This window comes from Pempheris klunzingeri, chromosome 7, assembly GCF_042242105.1.
Source record: "Pempheris klunzingeri isolate RE-2024b chromosome 7, fPemKlu1.hap1, whole genome shotgun sequence".
Lineage (NCBI taxonomy): Eukaryota > Metazoa > Chordata > Actinopteri > Acropomatiformes > Pempheridae > Pempheris > Pempheris klunzingeri.
This window is the reverse complement of record NC_092018.1, coordinates 3,112,079-3,131,304: the sequence shown is the minus strand read 5'-3', so window position 1 is coordinate 3,131,304 and position 19,226 is coordinate 3,112,079. Positions and strand designations below refer to the sequence as shown.

At 42.2% G+C, this 19,226-nt stretch overlaps 1 protein-coding gene across 1 annotated transcript in view; it reads left to right on the top strand.

Moving 5' to 3' along the window:
* Positions 1 to 4,619: 4,619 nt before the first annotated feature.
* The window catches only part of prdm6 (PR domain containing 6), a 78,092-nt gene continuing 63,485 nt past the window's right edge, over positions 4,620 to 19,226 (top strand). Inside the window, exons 1-3 of the mRNA XM_070834203.1 lie at positions 4,620 to 5,358; positions 15,940 to 16,088; positions 17,282 to 17,440. Coding sequence (XP_070690304.1) covers positions 4,620 to 5,358; positions 15,940 to 16,088; positions 17,282 to 17,440 — 1,047 coding nt within the window. The remainder of the gene's footprint in view (positions 5,359 to 15,939; positions 16,089 to 17,281; positions 17,441 to 19,226) is intronic.

The window sequence follows — 19,226 nt, the reverse complement described above, 5'->3', positions numbered from 1 at the left end:
TTCTCTGCAGCCATTTCCACACCGGTAGTTTGTTTACTCCAGTCCCAGTCGGGGATCAGCTCGTGTTCACTCGGCAGCATTTACAAGACGACCAAAATTTTGAGATGCACGAGGAAACTTCATGCAGGAAAAGTCCTGGAAGTTGTTCCGTTTATAGAAAAAGCCACTTTCATATTTCACGATGGAGGGAAAGCTGGTCAGGTTGATCTTGGCGCTGGTCGTCATTTATTAGATCATTCATGACTTTGATTTTGTGCCTGGAAAATGATATGTTGATGCTCTGGAGTCGCTGAAGGTGCCAGTCGAGCACAGCTGGCTACGGCAGCTGGTTTAACCCAAAAAGACGCAATGCCTTCATGACCCCACCGCAAACTAACCGTGCCTGAGGTCTCATTTGTGACCAGGCTGAGGCCGCGTCCTCAACCAGATGTCGGTCTGGTCAAGTCGCTAAAAAGTTCTGGGTCGTTTAGTTTGATTCAGTCAAACTAAATAAGGCAGGTGTGAGGACGCACTTAATAGCTTGATGTTTTTTTTACCACTTCAGTAACTTTTTAGGGATGGTTAGCACGTTAGCACGTTAGCTAACGATGAGTTTGTCATCAAACTCGTAGCACCACCTATTTTGGCAGGACGACTTTCAGCGTGCATGTTTCCCAGTCTGTCCAAACTGATGATGTCACTGACAAAGGGACTACTTTTGTGGCTAACTACTGTAGCTGGCAAGCTAAATGCTAACATGCTGGCCAGCCATAAGGAGCTACTGATCAGGTGATTTAAACAAAACACAGAGCTGGCTGGCACATTAGCTTGGTTGCTAATTTCACACTATAATTACTAGCTTGTTTGCCACTGTAGCTGTCAGTTAGCTGGCTGGTTAGCTGGTTAGCTCCGGTCTCATGTAAGAAAGTTGTTGGTGGGTCATGGTGGAAACCAACAAACGCCTCTCTAGAAAAAAAAAAAAAAGATGTCAGATTTCTCTTTTTTTCTCCTACAACACGTTGAGTGACTGAGGATTGATGATGTTGGTGCTGTCAGGTGAAACAGTGAAGTCGGTTCCTGATACTTTACCGATCACCTGTGCACAAGTGGTGAAAGACGGCGAGCTCTGATTGGCCGGTGGGGTCACATATAGTCTGCCGTGTCCCACCGCAAGAATTCATGAGTCTGTCATCAACTAATCCGATGCAGCAGCAACTATCTAAAAATGAAAATATCTGTACTTTTATCTGTATTGATCGGAGCATTAGGAAGGTTTGAGTATATTGTTGGACAAACAGAATCTCAGTTGTTTTCTTTGATCCATCGCCACCATTTTTACTTTGACCTTTAAACAGGAAGTTTTTGTGGTGCAAAACCTTTTTAAGGTGGAGACGTTGTTACAGAGGCAGAAACTGACATTAGACACGACAAAGTTTCACAGCTTCGACTGTACCATGAAAACTATTTACCCATTTGTATTTAGAGCTAAAAACAAATGCAGTGAAATGTAGTTACTAAATATTGCATTAGCTTCTGTCACTACAGTGTGGAGAGACGGCGCTTTGATTCGTTTATTAGTTATAACATAAAATATAGATACAAGCCTAAAGATGGAGTGTCACTAAGACATGGTACATTTAATACGTTTATTACTTGAGTATTTCTGTTTTATGCAGCTTTATACTTGCGTCCCACCACATCTTTGAGGCTAATATTGTACTTTTTAACTCCACTACACTTGTCTGGCAGCTTCAGTTAGTTTCCAGATTTCAACTTCCAATGAAATCCACGTCCTCACACAAATGATTTGATTATTATTACAGATAAACTGAGGTGCTCCTCTATGGCTTCATAAAATTCTCTTCAGATAAATAAACTTTTAAATAACAGGACAATGCATCCCCCCCCCCTTTTTTTTTTTTTTTTTAAACACTTTTTAGAGATGTCGCTCTCACATGCTACAAATTTATGATGATCTTATATCCCATGATGCATTGCTGTAGATTAAACTACCCAAACAGATATAAAGACATTGAAATAAAATGAGCTCAAGCTTAAACATAATAAAAATACAACAAAGACAGTAATGCAGCCGTGATATTAATCTAGAAACGTCACATGACTTTGAGTAACTTAAGTGCTGATGATACAATAACACTACTTTCGCCCCTGTTTATTTATTACACTCATCACTTGACAGTCCAGTCAACCTTTACACTTCCTGCTGTGGCAGATTTACATGTGTGTCTCTGACCATATAAACATTTGTGCTCGGTGTCAATAAAGATCATTTGAATTGAACTGAGCTGAGTCTGGAGGAAAAGAGGAGAAAGATGGGGGGAGGAAGAGAGGGCTGAGAGAGTTTGAGGGTGGTGGTGATGAAGAAAAGAGAGCAGAAGGAAAGTGTGAGAGAGGAGAGAGAAAGAGAGACTGAGGGAGAAATGAGACGTGTGAATTAGAGGGGAGAGAGAGAGACTATGGTAGATAAGGGAGAGAGAGAGGGAGGGGAGAGGGCAAGTGAATGGAGAGAGAGAGAGAGGGGGGAGAGAGAGAGGGAGAGAGAGCCTCGCTCAGAAGCCGCTCCGGTAGTTTTGGCTCCGGAGACGCGCAGGACGCAGCGAACTGTCCCGGCTCCCCTCGATGGTTCACCGCAGCCCGGAGGAGGGACAAACCTTCCACCGCTGCCCGGAAATCAGCGCCCAGGAGCCGCTCACACTCTGACAGCAGTAAGCCTCTTCTGCGCTTCAACAACTTTCTCACTGAAAAAAAAACAAAAAACAAAAAAAAAAAACGGAGACAAGCACAACATCATCCTGGAGAAACTCCGGGAAAAACCCAGCGAAGCGTCCCCGCATACCGCTGCCTCTTCCCGGCCACGGAAAGCACGCCGGACCGCCGATCTCACTTGGACTTATCCGGACCATCTATTTATCTATTCTGATGAAACTTTTCCTGCCTGGTTTATTTTGTAAACTAACCCTAAAGCGTGCTGGCTGTGCGCTTGCAGTTTTATTGCGCTTTTTTTTTTGGGTGCGTTTTTTTGCGCCTGGCGTGCGTAAAGTCCGCGCTTAAACAACCATCCGAGACCGAGACAGCGGAGCGGAGCAGAGCAGAGCAGAGCAAGGCTGAAGCGGAGAGTCAACCGGGCTGAAGTCAGTTTACACTGAGAGTTTTACTGGCTGTAGAGTTTATTCACATTTTATGTCCCAGAAATGGCGCTTAACCACGTTTTTTAGTGGCGAAAAGAGACTTTTGAATGAGGAGAAAAATGACTTTAGGACGTGAAACTAAAGTAAATAGACTCATGCAAGTCTGAGTTTTAAGATGATTATAGTCCTGACAAAATATCTAATTCTGCCTATGTAGGTGAAACCTTAATTTAACATTTACTGCTTTTAAAGAAATAAGGGCATTTCTTTATTCCCTTTTACCAGTGCAGAGGTGAAAACTGGTGTTTCTGCTGATGAGAACAGGAACAGCCGGTCTGTGCATCTTTATCTCAAATAGGAACTCATCTCCAAACTATCTGATTATTTGTTTTAAACTGACGCACATGAGAGTTAAACCTTCAGACTTCTCTCCTTAGTGCAGCCTGTCACCGCTGAGGATCGTCTGAAACATAAACTCACTGAAAACTGATGAGCTTCTCGCTTTAATTTGTAAAGAAAAGACCAGTTTTAAGGCTGAACTGTGAAGCCCAGCTGCCTGACAGGTTGGACACTGTGGGGAATTGGACTCTGCTTCAAATGTAAATTCAATGAAGAGGAAGAAAAAAAAATGTTTTAGGCTGGAAAAACCAAAGTTTCACTTTTATATAAAAAAGGTTTAAACACCGGATTTGTTTCATTTGAGGCTTTGCTGTAGATTTATTTTGTTCTTTTCAACGTCTAAACTGAATTTGAATGAAAACAACAGTTTGGCAGATGACTCGTTTTCAGATTTATCATTTACATTTATATGTATTTTATATTTTTCTTTTCTGATCCTCCACGAGCCTGATTGAAGTAAAAACATGATCAGGAAACTGTGGATGTGCAGGATGAAGTCACGTTTCTTTCTCATGTGTTCATGTGTGTTTTAACACAAACACACTCAGGATGAAGCGACGAGGCTGAAGTGCTCAATTTTTGTTAACACCTAAAGTGGGGAAAAACAATCAGGCTGAGATCTGGTGTTTAACAGTTCAGTGATGAGGCTGAATTCTGTCAGTTTCACACCTTTTCAGTGAATTCAAGGCAAATATTTTATCAAATTGAGTTTAGTTTTTGAGTCCTAGTGTCAGTTAAATGCCTGAAAGGTCATTTTAATGTGGAAATCAATCATTAATGCCACATGTTTGAGTGCGTTTGTCTCTTAAATGTGATAAATCACTCGTGCGTTGAAGCTAAAGTGGGAAACCAATATCCTAAATGTGACCTGGTGTCTAGATTGTACATTTTCTTCATGCCACATGTGTTAGTAGTGAATTTGACGCAGGTGTTGTGCATCTTGAGTTTGGCTTTAACTCCTGCCGAACAGATTTGACCCTCTGAGTGTCCCATAAGTGTCTGTGTGTGTGTGTTTTGATGCTGATGATTGACACTTCATCCTCTCTGACCTCCTCCTCCTCCTCCTCCTCCTCCAGCAGCCGTCGGGCAGCCATGCTGAAGCCGGGCGACCCGAGCGGCTCGGCCTTCCTGAAGGTGGACCCGTCCTACCTGCAGCACTGGCAGCAGCTCTTCCCTCAGGCGCAGCTGAAGGCTCCTCTGGCCCCGCCGCCGCCTCCGCCTGACCGCCTCTCCATCCCCATGGACACCCTGCGCCCGTCCCGCCTGCACAGCCACCTCCTGGCCTCCACGCACTGCACCTCCTCCTCCTCTTCGTCTTCTTCTACATCCTCCTCATCAGCTTCTTCTTCAGCAGTGGCAGCGGCGGCGGCGGCTGCGGCGGCGGCAGCAGCAGCTCTCACCCCATCCTCCTCCATCTCCATCTCCACCTCCGCAGGGATCTCCCAGCTGCCCGTCCCCCAGCAGATCGCACTCTTCGGGCAGGCGCTGGCCCCCGTGTGTGCCGGGCCTGGAGGACCAGGAGGAGGACCGGGAGGAGGAGGAGGAGGGGGAGACCTGGTGGTCGTCGTCCCCCCGGAGAACCAGCAGGGTCACAACCCAGCAGCGGGGCTTCTCCATCAGGCCAAGGAGCAGAGCTGTGGGGGGGTCGGCGTGGTGTCGTCCAGCGTGAAGAGCAGCAGCAGCAGCAGCGGGGGAGGAGGAGCAGAGGAGGGCGGCAAAGGGGTGACGGCCAGGTTCAAGCTGACGTCGGAGGAGCTGGACTACTACCTGTACGGACAGCAGAGGATGGAGATCATCCCACTGAGCAACCACACAGGAGAGCAGAACAACCGTACGTACACACACACACACACACACACACACACACACACTCTGAGCTTTCTTTTGGTATTTAATTCAGAGTTGGACGTTGGGGAGGTGACAGGAGGTGACAGGAGGTGACAGGAGGTGATAGGAGGTGACAGGAGGTGGCAGCACATGTGTGTTTTAACCACTAGGCCACGCAGACGCTGCGCTCAGAGGCCGCGTTCACACACCTGCGGTGCGTTTGACGTCCTCTCTGGATTCGTCGGTTGTGTGTGTGTGTGTGTGAAGTGCTCGGCTCAGACTTCTGCGGCTTTTATTTCCACTAAGTGTCATAATCCTTCACAATATTCCGATAATTCAACACAAATGTTGCGTCTGCAGCGTCCAGTGATGCTGTTTTCTGTCTTGTTCTGACCGTCAGCAGGAACTTTGCAGTCACGTAATCAGAATTCTTTGATGCTTCTGCAAAACCTTTGTGTGTGCGGAGATAAATAATGAGTTTATTGTGATTTTAATGTTCTTAATGCAGCTGTGATTAGTATTTTATAGCATTACTGAATTATATTGTTAATAACAAGAGCATTAATAATTGTTTTTGTAATATTTAGATAATATTCTTACAAAGAGTGAATTATACCATCTCATATATATCATATATATATTATTATTATTATTTCTAAATATTTCTTTTTAAGATATGTCTATTATATATAACTGATCAAAACACTTAATTACAGATAAACACTCCTAAAATCTGTGTTGTGAAATAAATTAATGATAATTCAAGCAGATTTTTCCCACTTTAAAACAAAATGTTCATAAAATTAGAACACAGTTGAATAAACACTTAAAAACATTTTTTTTTATTTTAGTCATTAAAATGTGTGAAACTTGTTGCCTCTGTTTATGAGACTCTAGTTATTAATTATTTGACTGTGAGCTGCTACAGTTTGACAGCTGCAGAGCTGGACAGTAGGAGCTGGAGGAGGGTGTGTGGGGGTCAGAGGTCAGAGGTCAGCAGCCTGGTGGGGTTCAGACCCTCAGGCAGCAGCAGGCCGCAGCTCAGACTTTATATTAACCAGACTTCATTCACGTTTTATGGAAGTGAGCACCGGAGTGTCCACCTGAATGGGAATTATTAATCTCCCTTTAACTCCGATCAACGAGATCGATCATAGATCGTGTTAGTGTTATTTCAGGGGACGTGAACAAATGAAACGTTTAAACAGGCTGCTGTTTGTTTTTTCTTTTACTTTCACTTACTTTTCTTTTTTTTTCTATATTAAAATCTTTTTATTTAATACATAATACATTTCCTTTTTTAATCAATATATCAGCAGCCGGTAGAAATGTTTTAGTCTTGTTATTATAAAGCAAAATAATAATAATAATAATAATAATAATAATAATAATAATAAAACGACGCGTAAATTGATCAAACTCTTTTATCACCATTATATCTACACTGGGTCCGTGTGTGTGTGTGTGTGTGTGTGTGTGTGTGTGTGTGTGTAGACAGATATTGACAGAGCGCTGTCATGCGTAAAAGACACACACACACACACACACACACGCTGTCTTGTCTAAAATCTGTGGGTGCGTTTCATCCGTAAAGTCAGCGCGTCCCGTTACGCGTACAAAGCGAAGTCTTCCCGGAGGCTCTGCGGCCCGTTTGGTCGGTTTAACGGCACCAGGTGGGGGTTGGTGGTGGTGGTGGTGGTGGGGGGGTAGTTGGGTCCCGGTCACACTCAGCCGCTCCGCTTCCCGCTGCGCACGTGGACGTCAAAGTGAAGTCTCGTGTCTGTCAGTTTGGACTGTTTAAGGTGGAAATGTGGTGTTTGAGACACACGAACCCCCCCCGGAGAAAAACCTCTCTGATATTTCAAGACTTTTCTTCGTGCTTGATTTTCTCTTAATGTGACTCATTCTCATAATATTCTGCTCCTCAGAGCAGCACTTTGGTTCACTGAAATAATAACTGGTGTTTGTTTGAGATCTCAAAGTGCTTCATCATATTATTTTCACTCATTAGAAGCTCGATAATCATCTCGTTTCTGTCTTGGCATAATGTTTTAATAGATTATTATATTTCCGCAGAGTGTTTTTCTGTATTTGGAGGGTTAATCTAGTTTTTACAGACCAACATGTGGGGCCTGATTATTATTTTCTCCTAATATTCTTATTATATTTTGTAGTTCAGTGTGTTTGCTGCTCACAACAGTGATTGTATTAAACTTTATGGTATTTTTTAATGAAACAGAAATACAGCTTTTATTCTTTTCTCTCACTGTTGAGCCTTTAACAGAAGTTATGGCCTGTTGATGAACTGGAATGCTTCTCCAGCCTGGTGCTGCAGCTTCTTTTACACTTGTAGCAGTTCGGGTTTATTTCTTCTAACAGGCCTGAACACACATAAATACTTGTCTCATATTGGGAGGTTTTCCTCTTCAGCGGTATCCCATAATAAGGCTTTAATGTGAGGTGGTGCGTTCACTGTCAGGACTTCTGTGCCGTAACTTTAGAGCTCATCATGAAGTGACTGTCGCCGTTTTTGGGTTTCAGGCGTTATGGCAGCGATCCTAAACACCAGTGAGATTATGTGTGTGTATGTGTGTGTGTGTGTGTGTGTGCGCGCGCGCTCCTCGCTGTATATTCCGCGGTGATAAAACGGACCATCAGCAGTAATCTGCGTCGATACGCGCCGGCAGGGCCGATGAGGGATGGAGGGACAAGCAGGAATTAATTGCCGTATATAGTTTTGTGTTTGTGGAAGAGAGGGAGGGTGAGAGAGAGAGAGAGAGAGGGAGAGGGAGGGTGAGAGAGAGAGAGGGGAGGGGGATCGATCCACCGGCCACCGGCCCGCTATTTATCATCCCAACACGACCGTATTGAGGTCTCTGGGGTGTGTGTGTGTGTGTGTGTGTGTGTGTGTGTGTGTGTGTGTGTGTGTGTGTGTGTGAGAGAGTGGGTGAGTGGGGGTGTAGATAAAGCGGTCACACACACACACACACCCATGTGTCCCCATCAGATAAATAAATTATTATTATTAACAACAACAATAACATTATTATTATTATTATTATTATTATTATTATTATTATTATTATTATTAATAATAATAATAATAATAATAATAATAATAATAATAATAACAACAACACTCACTGTTTTGTTTATTCTATTTTCTAGAATTTACCATAAATTATTATTCGTACCAACACGTGCAGGGCTATTAAACAGTTCAGCTAAGAAATCTTTAAAATGCAGTTGGTGCTCCTGTGCAGTCCCTGTTTTTCACGCATTTTCCTGGAAATTCATGGAGGTTAATGATCTGAGTGCATGTGTACATTACACATGATCGTTGTTTACAGGACCATCCGGATATTTTCTAGACTAAATATAATATAAGGTTCGAGGGGGGGGGCAGTTAAATCAAACAGTTCAATTAATAAACAATGAGTAAAGTTTGGTGAATTTTCTGTTTTAAAGCAGAACTCCATAAAGTTCAGGGACAAGTGAGAGACGGATTAAAAAATAATAATAAGTTAAAACTCAAACTATCCCGTCTTTCACTCCAAAAACAGTTAATCCTACATTTCCCACAATGCATCTGGGTGGCATTTTCCTCAAAGCTAACCCTGATGACATCACTATGACATCATTAGGGTTATTATTAATTTTTTTTTTGCTCGTTGTGATCAAACAGAGTTTTAATGTGTGTAAAACTGCCCCTTTAAATACGCAGAAAATTGTACAGAGTTTGGTTGGTGCTGGATAGTTTGAACAGGCCGTCGATCAGTTTTGGCTTCAGGTTGATCTTTAAATGATCAATTCTGCCTTATTTAAACTTTCCATATGTTGCCTCTGAAAATAACTACAGCCTCAAAATGAAAACAGATAATGGACACAGACAATAATCTTATACAGTCTTAAACTTTGGAGAAAAGAATCGTAATATTTTCTTTTTGCAGGTTTGAGATTAAAAAAAAAAAAAAAATACAATAACCCAAAAATTAGCTCACATATCTAAAATTCTTGTCATAGATTTGTCTCGTTAATTATTTTATCTGGTAAATAGAAATAATGAAAGACGTGTAGGCTGTGTCCTCCCGTCAGTGTGTCAGCTCTACGGCCACTCAGTAAAAGCATCAAAAGTCAGTAAATAAATGTAAAATTCATTTTGTTGCTTCTACAGAAATAAAACACGAGCCTGGAAGTTACCAGACCGCTAGGATGGACTTTACTTGGATAAGAGCACAGATAAAATTTTACAATTTACATCTGGACTGAATGTCAGCCGCCAGTTTTAGTGCAACTTAATAAAGTCAGTTAAACACACACACACACACACACACACACACACACACACACACACACACACACACACAGAGCTCTGTTTGTTGGTTTCCAGCCGCTGTGTCTTAAAACAACGTTGTGTTTACTGTGGGATGATGAACCCATGTCCATACGGACGTCCCTCTGTAGGCTCCTGCTCATCAGAAACACACAGAGCTTCAGCAGGACGCGACAACAGGAAACACACAGACCGTAAACATCTGTCAGTACTGCATGTCCTGGGACTGCTGTCATCTACTGTCCTCTACTGTCCTCTACTGTCCTGTCCTGTCCTGTCCTGTCCTGTCCTGTCCTCTACTGTCCTCTACTGTCCCTTACTGTCCCGTCCCGTCCCGTCCCGTCCCGTCCTGTCCTGTCCCGTCCTGTCCTCTACTGTCCCGTCCCGTCCCGTCCCGTCCTGTCCCGTCCTGTCCTCTACTGTCCTCTACTGTCCTCTACTGTCCCGTCCCGTCCCGTCCCGTCCCGTCCCGTCCCGTCCCGTCCTGTCCTCTACTGTCCTGTCCTGTCCTGTCCCGTCCCGTCCCGTCCCGTCCCGTCCCGTCCCGTCCCGTCCTGTCCTCTACTGTCCTGTCCTGTCCCGTCCCGTCCCGTCCTGTCCCGTCCCGTCCTGTCCTCTACTGTCCCGTCCCGTCCTGTCCTCTACTGTCCTGTCCTGTCCTGTCCCGTCCCGTCCCGTCCTGTCCTCTACTGTCCTGTCCTGTCCCGTCCCGTCCTGTCCTCTACTGTCCTGTCCTGTCCTGTCCCGTCCCGTCCCGTCCCGTCCCGTCCTGTCCTCTACTGTCCTGTCCTGTCCTGTCCCGTCCCGTCCCGTCCTGTCCCGTCCTCTACTGTCCCGTCCCGTCCCGTTACTGTAGGTCTGTGGTTACTGTAGGTCTGTGGTTACAGTAGGTCTGTGGTTACTGTAGGTCTGTAGTTACATTAGGTCTGTAGTTACATTAGGTCTGTAGTTACAGTAGGTCTGTGGTTACTGTAGGTCTGTAGTTACATTAGGTCTGTAGTTACATTAGGTCTGTGGTTACTGTAGGTCTGTGGTTGCAGTAGGTCTGTAGTTACATTAGGTTTGTGGTTGCAGTAGGTCTGTGGTAGGTCTGTTGTTAAAGTAGGTCTGTTGCTACTAATTTCTGTGTTTTAGGACTTTGTAGTTCCTGCATAGATCCATGTGAACATCATGTCACTAAGCTAACCAGGCTACACTTAAAAAGGCTTTTACTCTGAAGGAAGTTGCAGGAAGTTCTCCTTTTGAACCAATATTAAGTTACTGTGAACACAACAGAATTTATAAAGTGACATTCAGCAATTTCTGTCTACAAGGAGGCAAAATAACTGACAGCAAAACACACATATCACGACTTTAGAAAGTTATTCAGCGTTTCCATGAATGTAAGTCACTCTTCTTTTAGCTCTGTTTTGGTCTCCACCGACTCCAGAGGAAAACATATTTGGCTCTTTAGCTCCTAAATGCTCCATTTTCCTCACCAGCTGGTCTCCGACTGTGTCCGCCTGATGTTTGCTGGTAGAGTTGTGGCTTAATCAGAAAACCAGAAAACCAAAAACGAGTGTCGGAGTGCTGAGCGTGGAGGTTCAGGGGTGGAGGAGGTACGAGTCCTCACCTGGACTCATAGCGGTGTTGGAAACGTCCTCATGAAGGCTGAGCCGTCCGGGAGTTTGTTACGGAGCCTCGACCGTCTCGCTGTTTGGTGCTTGAGTGAGGAAAACTGTTTTATTCTTGCAGCTAATCGCTCCGGACACCAGTCAGATAAGTGGAAAGTGGCAGAAATGAGGTTACTGATGTTCCCAGGAGCAGATTAACACCTGTGCTTTGAACATAAATATGTTTTAAGAGATGAAAATGTTTGAAATCTGGCTTTTTAGGATGATACACTTTTCCCTTTCAGTTTTTTTTATGGGGAGCAAAATGGCACAAAGAGCTTTGCAGACGTTTTCGCTGGAAACGGCGTCCGGCGCTGTGAGATCAGAGGCAGAGTGGACCTGTCTAAACACTGGCGATGGATGTAACAGAATACTGAGTTTGAATGATGGGCAGCGAGGAGAGCACGCCATAACAAGTTCACAGCCAGTTCATCAGTCTGAAAGAGGAGGAGGAGGAGGAGGAGGATGGAGAGGAGGAAGAGCGAATAGGTTTTAGCAAAGGAAAGACTGCAGCGTGTTTGTCTTTTACTGTGATATTGTTATTTCAAACGGCGTGTTTCTTCTCTTTAAGCAGTAATGAGACAAGAACAAGACACAGACTTATATCAAAAGTGTATATAACCGAGACAGGGCAGAAAAAAAAAGAATGAAAAATGTATTATTTAAAAAAAAAATAAAACAAAAATTAGGACGTTGCAACATTATTCTGGAAAGTCACATCAGTTTAAGAGGAACCAGTAAAATGTCTCTGTGCTGTTGATTGATTTATTTATCTATTTATTTATTTTTCTAACATCACTTTAACTACAAAAAGCATTTATCTCACAATATTCACAAAAACTTCACCAAAAAAATGACATCATACATGCGGTTAATTCACATACAATAAGCACATGTGTTTTCCACATACACAAACATACACAGAGTGAGTGTGTCATGTGGGTTCTGGCTATTTCATGTTCAACACACACGTCTTTCTGTGGAGTTTAAAGAATTATTATTGACCTTGGATTTAAGATAACATATGATTTTATTTTATTTATGTCGAGGGAAGCTGCAGCAGTTACAGTAAAAAGCGTGCAAATGTAAAATATGAATAAAGAGAACGTGCAAACATACAACACGGCAAAAATATAAACATAGACAGGATCCAAAGTTTCTTCCTGGTAGGTTTCATATTTCTGTGTTAGCGGTTTGAAATCAAATTATAAACACAAGGTCACTTTACTGGATATTTCTGTAGTTTTAGGTGCGTGAAGGCCATAAGATGTGGCTGAAAGCTCCAGAAAACTTCTTTGAAGTGCATTTTTTTTCACCATTCAACATTATATTTTATGACTGAGCCGTTTATCTAGTAGAACTTTTACTACAAAGGTACAACTAGTGGCATAAAAAAAAATATATATATATATAAAATAGATAAATACAATAGAATAAATATATATGAACATACATATTTAAATATGTTGTGACTTTTCTTAAAGGAATATTTTATAAATTCAAATTGTATATTGCTTTTATGTCCTAAATTAAGAATAATGTGAATATATGAAAAACATATTTTATAAAACATGAAGTATTAAAAATAACTAATTGATAATAAACACACATGTTTTTTTGGTGTGTCCATAAAGAAGTTCATAGGTGTAAAATATATTTATTGTAGTAGTAGTAGTTCTGTATGAGCAGTAAAATTATTAATATTTTCCTTGTTAATATTTATGTGTATTTACTTGAATTCAATTTGTCCAACAGTATGAAAGTTTCAGCACCTATAATATACAAATAATAATGTTTTTCTACAAAAACCTTTTGTTCAGTTACCAAAAGTTTTCCAGTTGAATGTTTAACAGAAGCAGCTTTTCCTAAATGAGACAGAAAAACTGGGAAAATTGTGATTTAAATAATGAAATAAGAAAAGGAAATAAAACATCCGACCTACATACAAACACAAAACTCCATCACTAGAAATAAAAAGGAAAATGACACAAAGGAAAGTCTAAACAAGCTGCTTTTTAAAGGTGTCCACACATCTGCAGTCCAACAGGACAGACTTTATACTGCGCTCCCCTCCAGTCTGTCTATTCCTACCACAGTCTGTAGAAGCAGCTGCAGCATGAACTGAATCAAACCTCACAGAGCTCAGAGTGGAGCTCAGCAGCTTGAGCTTGAGCTTGAGCTTTCACATCATCGACGATTTGAGTCCGAACTCCTCCTCGTCTCCTCCGTCGTCTCTCTGCGCTGCGTGGGCTTCCTAATGAAGCTCGAAGGCTGTGAAAACAATCAGTGTGTCGCCGTGGACGGACGATCACGGCTCACCTGCGGCCGACGCTGTCAGATTAATGTCGGCACAACGTACAGAAGACCGACTTTGTGTTTATCCTCGTGATCTAATTCTTCTCTGTGTGGGGTTTGTGTTTCAAATACTGTCCAGATCCTTGAACGTAGAAAGTTGGGACTGCAGTGAGAAACATTTCTGTGTTTGAGTCAAAACATTCAGCCAGTAGCAGAGGAAGTGTTCAGATCCTTCACTGAACTAAGATACTAACAGCACACTGTACAAATATGCAGGTAAATAAGAAAAATAAGAAAAGCATTGAAGGTGTGACTTAACCTCTTCAGACCCGAGCTCTTGTTTGATATGCATTTTTTATTTCTCCTTGCTATTTGGGCTTACTGGACCCTGATAAGTATAAAACCTAAGCATCATCTTTTTACATGGTGTAGTTTTAGAGAAACATTATGTCCACATATGTGGACAATCGGTCTTCATTTCCAGAAAACACAATAAAGTCACCTTTGTGCAAAACTCTTTATTTCCACCCTGAACATAGCAGTTTTTTTTTCTCCTGACTGCTTTTGCATGTATTTATAACACATACAAAACATATTTTGAACATGTTTTGAAAATCACGGTGCAAAAAAACAATATGAAATATCAACTATTTTGCCCACATACATGTCCATACGGCCCCAGCTAAGCAGAACTAACCACTATGGTGATATAACCCAAGATGTGATGTCCACGCATGTGTACACCAGGTCTTTAGAGGGTAAGTATGAATACGATCAGGAAAATATATTACGAAGTACAAAGCACTTTTTTATATTCCTCCACCTCCACTGTTGTTGCCTTCACCTGATGATGATGATGAAGGATGTTTGTCAAACTTGCTATCATTGGGAATTAAAACCAGACTGGGAAATAAAAGAGATGTATAATATGTTAAAGGAAATAGTTCAGTTCATAGTCGTGTCCTAGCATCACGTACAACGTTGGACTAGCCTAGCTTAGCATAATGAATGGAAGCAGATGGAAAGAGCTAGCATGGCTCTCTCATGGAAGTTTTGAAGTTTGTGGTTGTAGGCGGAGCCACGTGCTGGAACTATTTCTTGTCGAACAACCAGATGCATGGTGACTTTCTGAAGTCTTCCCAAAACGTTGAGCTCCTCCTCGTCTTAACATAAGTATAATTACATACAGTTCTCTGTTTAAATAAGAGCTCAACTTAGTTTCAGAGCCAGAAAAACGACTTTCTTTTGACATGTGGAGAAATGAACATTTTCCTTTCTTCTCACAGCTATCAGGAGGAAGTTACCCCAGAGTTAGATACAGGATCCCATTAAACAGGGCGCTCATGGTGAAGACAAGCTGAAGTGGTTTGTTTCCACTTGATCTTTGACCCTAAACTGAAATAAAGACGATGTTTTTGTTCATTTCACTTTATTATAGTCGAGGATCGTCGAGAATTCAGCCTGTGTGAAATTTTTCCCATTTACTCGACCATGAACCCGTCTCCCACTTTGTGGTTAATAAATGACCATAATATGGTTTAATTTACTTCGATCAATCACGGTGCAAAAGTAGCCGTCACTCTCTCAGATGGAGGATATTTAATTTGGGGAAAAACAGGAAAAAAACCAACATTAACATCCTGTTCCTCTCAGCCTCTCTGCTCTGTGGGAGTTTTGTGTCCAGATAATAATCTCTCATTATGTTGCTACAGTCAATTAACATCCATTACTGTCAAACTGCATCTCTGAGTAAATGTTGACACTTGCTAATTCCCAGCAATACGCTGCTCGCCACATTTAACCTGGAAAAACACCGCAGAGGGTTTTTTTTTTTTCCTCATCTGGGCTTTTTAGGAGAGTTTCTTCTTCTTCATTTTAAGTTTCTTTTACTTTTTCAGGTGGTTATTTTATTCAACCAAAGGACAAACTAATCTTGTTTGATTCCAGTAATCATTTAAATATCACTCCTGCCTGCAAACACCAATAAAAAAAACCTGTTTAGTTCATCAGACGGGGCTGCAGAGCACACATTGATCATTTTACCTACACTGTTGTTTCAAAAAAACTGTTAAATCAGCATGAAATACTTTTTTTTATTCGCAGTGAAGAAACATCACAATAAACAATAATCTTAAATCCTGCAAATGATTCAAATCATAGACTGAATTCAGCATTTAGTGCAGCAAAAAAATTGGTTTTAGACAAAAAAGTAAAATGTAAATATTCTGCCAGAGTGTGTTGTTTCTGTTCGTGTGTGTTTGTTAGAATGGGTACTAATCAGTGAAGCCTCCTCTTCCTCCTCCAGGTTGTGACATGTGTGCAGACAACAGGAACGGCGAGTGTCCGATGCACGGCCCTCTTCACTCTCTGCGCCGGCTCGTCGGCACCAGCAGCACGGCGGCTCCTGTCACCATGCCGGACGTCCCTGATTGGCTCAGAGACCTGCCCAGAGAGGTGAGACTTCCTGTCCGACAGTGTTTTGAGGAAGCTGTCAGACATTTCACAACTCCAGAGAGCCGTTTTCACCCTGATAGAATCAAGTTTAAGTATCTCGATCTTTATTAACTGCAGTAGCCAATTTTTCTGTTTATTCTGTTTCAAACAAGTGAAAAACTCTTTTCCTTTCTGACATTTCAGTCAATATTTTATCAAACTACATTCATCTAACAGCTAGCATCAATAATAATACTCCTCTAACATGATATATATATAATCCACAACAATATAACTCTGACAGGGACCAAATCGATGCTTTGCTTTAATACTTTAAGTACATTTTGCTGTTAATACTTTTATTTAAGTGAAACCTTGTAACAGAGTATATTTACAGAGTATTAGTTCTGAGTACCTGTTCCACCACCGTCTCCTGGTTCCAGTCAGTGATTTAACAGGCAGTGATAAGGTTGGTTGTTTTTGTCTCACACTTCAGCCAGATGTTCTGATGCTGGCCAGCTGTTGGCTGCAGCCAGCAAATGTAACCGAAAACTGGCTTAATATGGTTTTTCTACAAGTATATTGTCTTTGGATGGATGAAGTAACATTAGATCACACGACGCGTTCAACAAAGCTCGGTGTGGTGAAGCAGCTCAGACCGATGTTACACACAGAGAATCTGTGTGACGTTAGCGTGGCAGGTTGGTTTGGGTCTGGTGGAAAAGGTGACGACGTCCAGGAGGATGTCAGGAGGCTGGACGATGCCTCAGCCGTCCAGCGGACAGTGAACGCAGCATCGCCTCTGGTCACAGCTTCTCACACAAAATAACTTTATTTATATAGCACATTTCAAAAACAAGTCCCAGTAACGTCCCTGAAGTAAAAATACAGGAAGTATCAGCATCAAAATGTACTTAAAGAACTCATTATGTCCAGAATCATATTGAGAATGTGTGACTGGATTATAGTTACTGGTGCTGGTTTTATTCTTCGTCTCTTTAATGATGCAGCTGGTAAATGTGGAGCGACATTATATTCTACTGTGCAGCTTAATCTACAATAATACATCATCATTTAGTACTTGATTTATGCTTCCCACAGTATGAACTGTTCCATGCACGCAGACCACCAGCACACGGAGACGTGCGGCTGCAGAAACACGCTGACTGTGGTCCACTTTTTAACGGACTCTCTGCTGTTGTGTGTGTGTGCAGGTGTGTCTGTGCACCAGCACGGTTCCTGGTCTGGGCTACGGGATCTGTGCGGCTCAGAGGATCCCTCAGGGAACCTGGATCGGCCCGTTTCAGGGAGTCCCTCTGCTGCTGGACAAGCTGCACTCTGGAGCCCCCAGGAACACCCGACACCTGTGGGAGGTAAGAGGGCTGACACAACGTTAACACTCCTGATGTGTGTGTGAACGATGTTTTACTCTCGTAACATATCAGGGTTTTTTTATCGTTACCATGTTTTCTGGCATCAGACTCCACCTTTGCACTGATAACTCAAACTGAGGCTTAAACGAGTCGCGTTAAACGGCTCCGTTTCCCAGATATTTCTCTGAAAAACAAACAAACCTGAGACATTTTTATTTCTGTTAATCTGATTTTGAGACCTTTACCCTCGACATGTGATCACACACTTCAGTTTTACTCTTTGAGAAAACCGACGTGTTTATTATTAAAATATTAAAAGCTTCAATTCAGCTTCTTCAAAACAGGTATTAAAAAGTCTAAATTATATTATTTATTTATTTATATTTTATATTTCTCTCTCTCACACACACACACACACACACTCACACACACACTCACACACACCACCAGACCTGCAGACTTCTCGCTCATGTCTGGTTTACATTTGTACTTTTCACATTTTGGTGAAAACGTCTTAAATCTAACTTGGTGAAAATGTCCGTAGAAACACTGTGCTGGCTGTGCTCATATAGTGTGTGTTTATGTGCTCGTGTGTGTGTGTGTGTGTGTGTGTGTGTGTGTGTGTGTGTGTGTGTGTGTGTGTGTGTGTGTGTGTGCTTGTGGTCAGTACCATGTCACCTCTCAGTCCATTGATCAGAGCAGATTGTATTTACATACAGTGGCAGGAGAAAGTCAATGTGGCAGTTATAAACAGCTGCATTAGCATTAGAGAGAGAGAGAGGGGGGGGGAGGGAGTGAGGGAGGGAGGGAGGGAGTGAGGGATGCTGGGAGACAGAGAGATAGATGAGTCCCTCGTGGCCGAGCTGGTAAAGGTCAGTCAGACGTCGGTTGACCGGACATCAGTCTCTCTGCTGTTGACCGCAGTGGGACGTCAGGACGGGAGGGAGCTGAGGACGGGGGGGGGGGTGGAGAGGAGGGGGCTGCAGAGGTCAGAGGTCGGGGAGGGAGGGAGGGAGGGAGGGAGGGCATGCAAAACATCATGGTCCAAGTCCAGCAGGAGCGGGGAGCTTGTCGCATCAGGATCCGCTCAGTGACGACAGGATGCTGGGACGTGTTCGTGGGGCAGGTTACACCTTTAATGATATTTTGGTATATATGACCAAACCGTCCTGGGAGGGAGTTTGTGCTCACGGTCAGGTGTGATGGGCGGGTCAGCTGCTCTCCCCAGATCACATCTGATTGGACACTTCTTTTTTGTTGCCGTCGTCAAAAATCACGTTTCATATTTCCAGCAGAGCAGTTAAAGTTAAATGTGGAGTCACATTTAAAGTGATCCTCCACCCAAACGTTTTCTTTTGAGCATGAAACATTCTCCATCTTCTGAATAGTGAAACTTTATGCTAAATATATATATTTATATATTTATCTTAAAATTATTACTTCACAATGTAAAAGTCTTCATTTTGTAATATTTTGACGTTTTACCTCAATATTTGAGCTTCATTTTCATAGTTTACATCTTTTTGTCCTAAATAATTTGAACTCAAAGTAGCTAAGTAGATTTAAAACCACTTACATTCAGCACATTGCTCAGAATATGATTTATTTCTTTACCAAAATATAAGATAATCATATAATTTGTTGTCTAAGATTATAACTTGTCTTGTTTACACACTGGAGCGATGAGGTGACTCTTCTGTCCAAATCTAATTTATTAAATTGAAACCGTTTGATTTAAATGTTCCTATGAGATTACTGTAATCAAACCTTTATTCAGCTGAGTAAA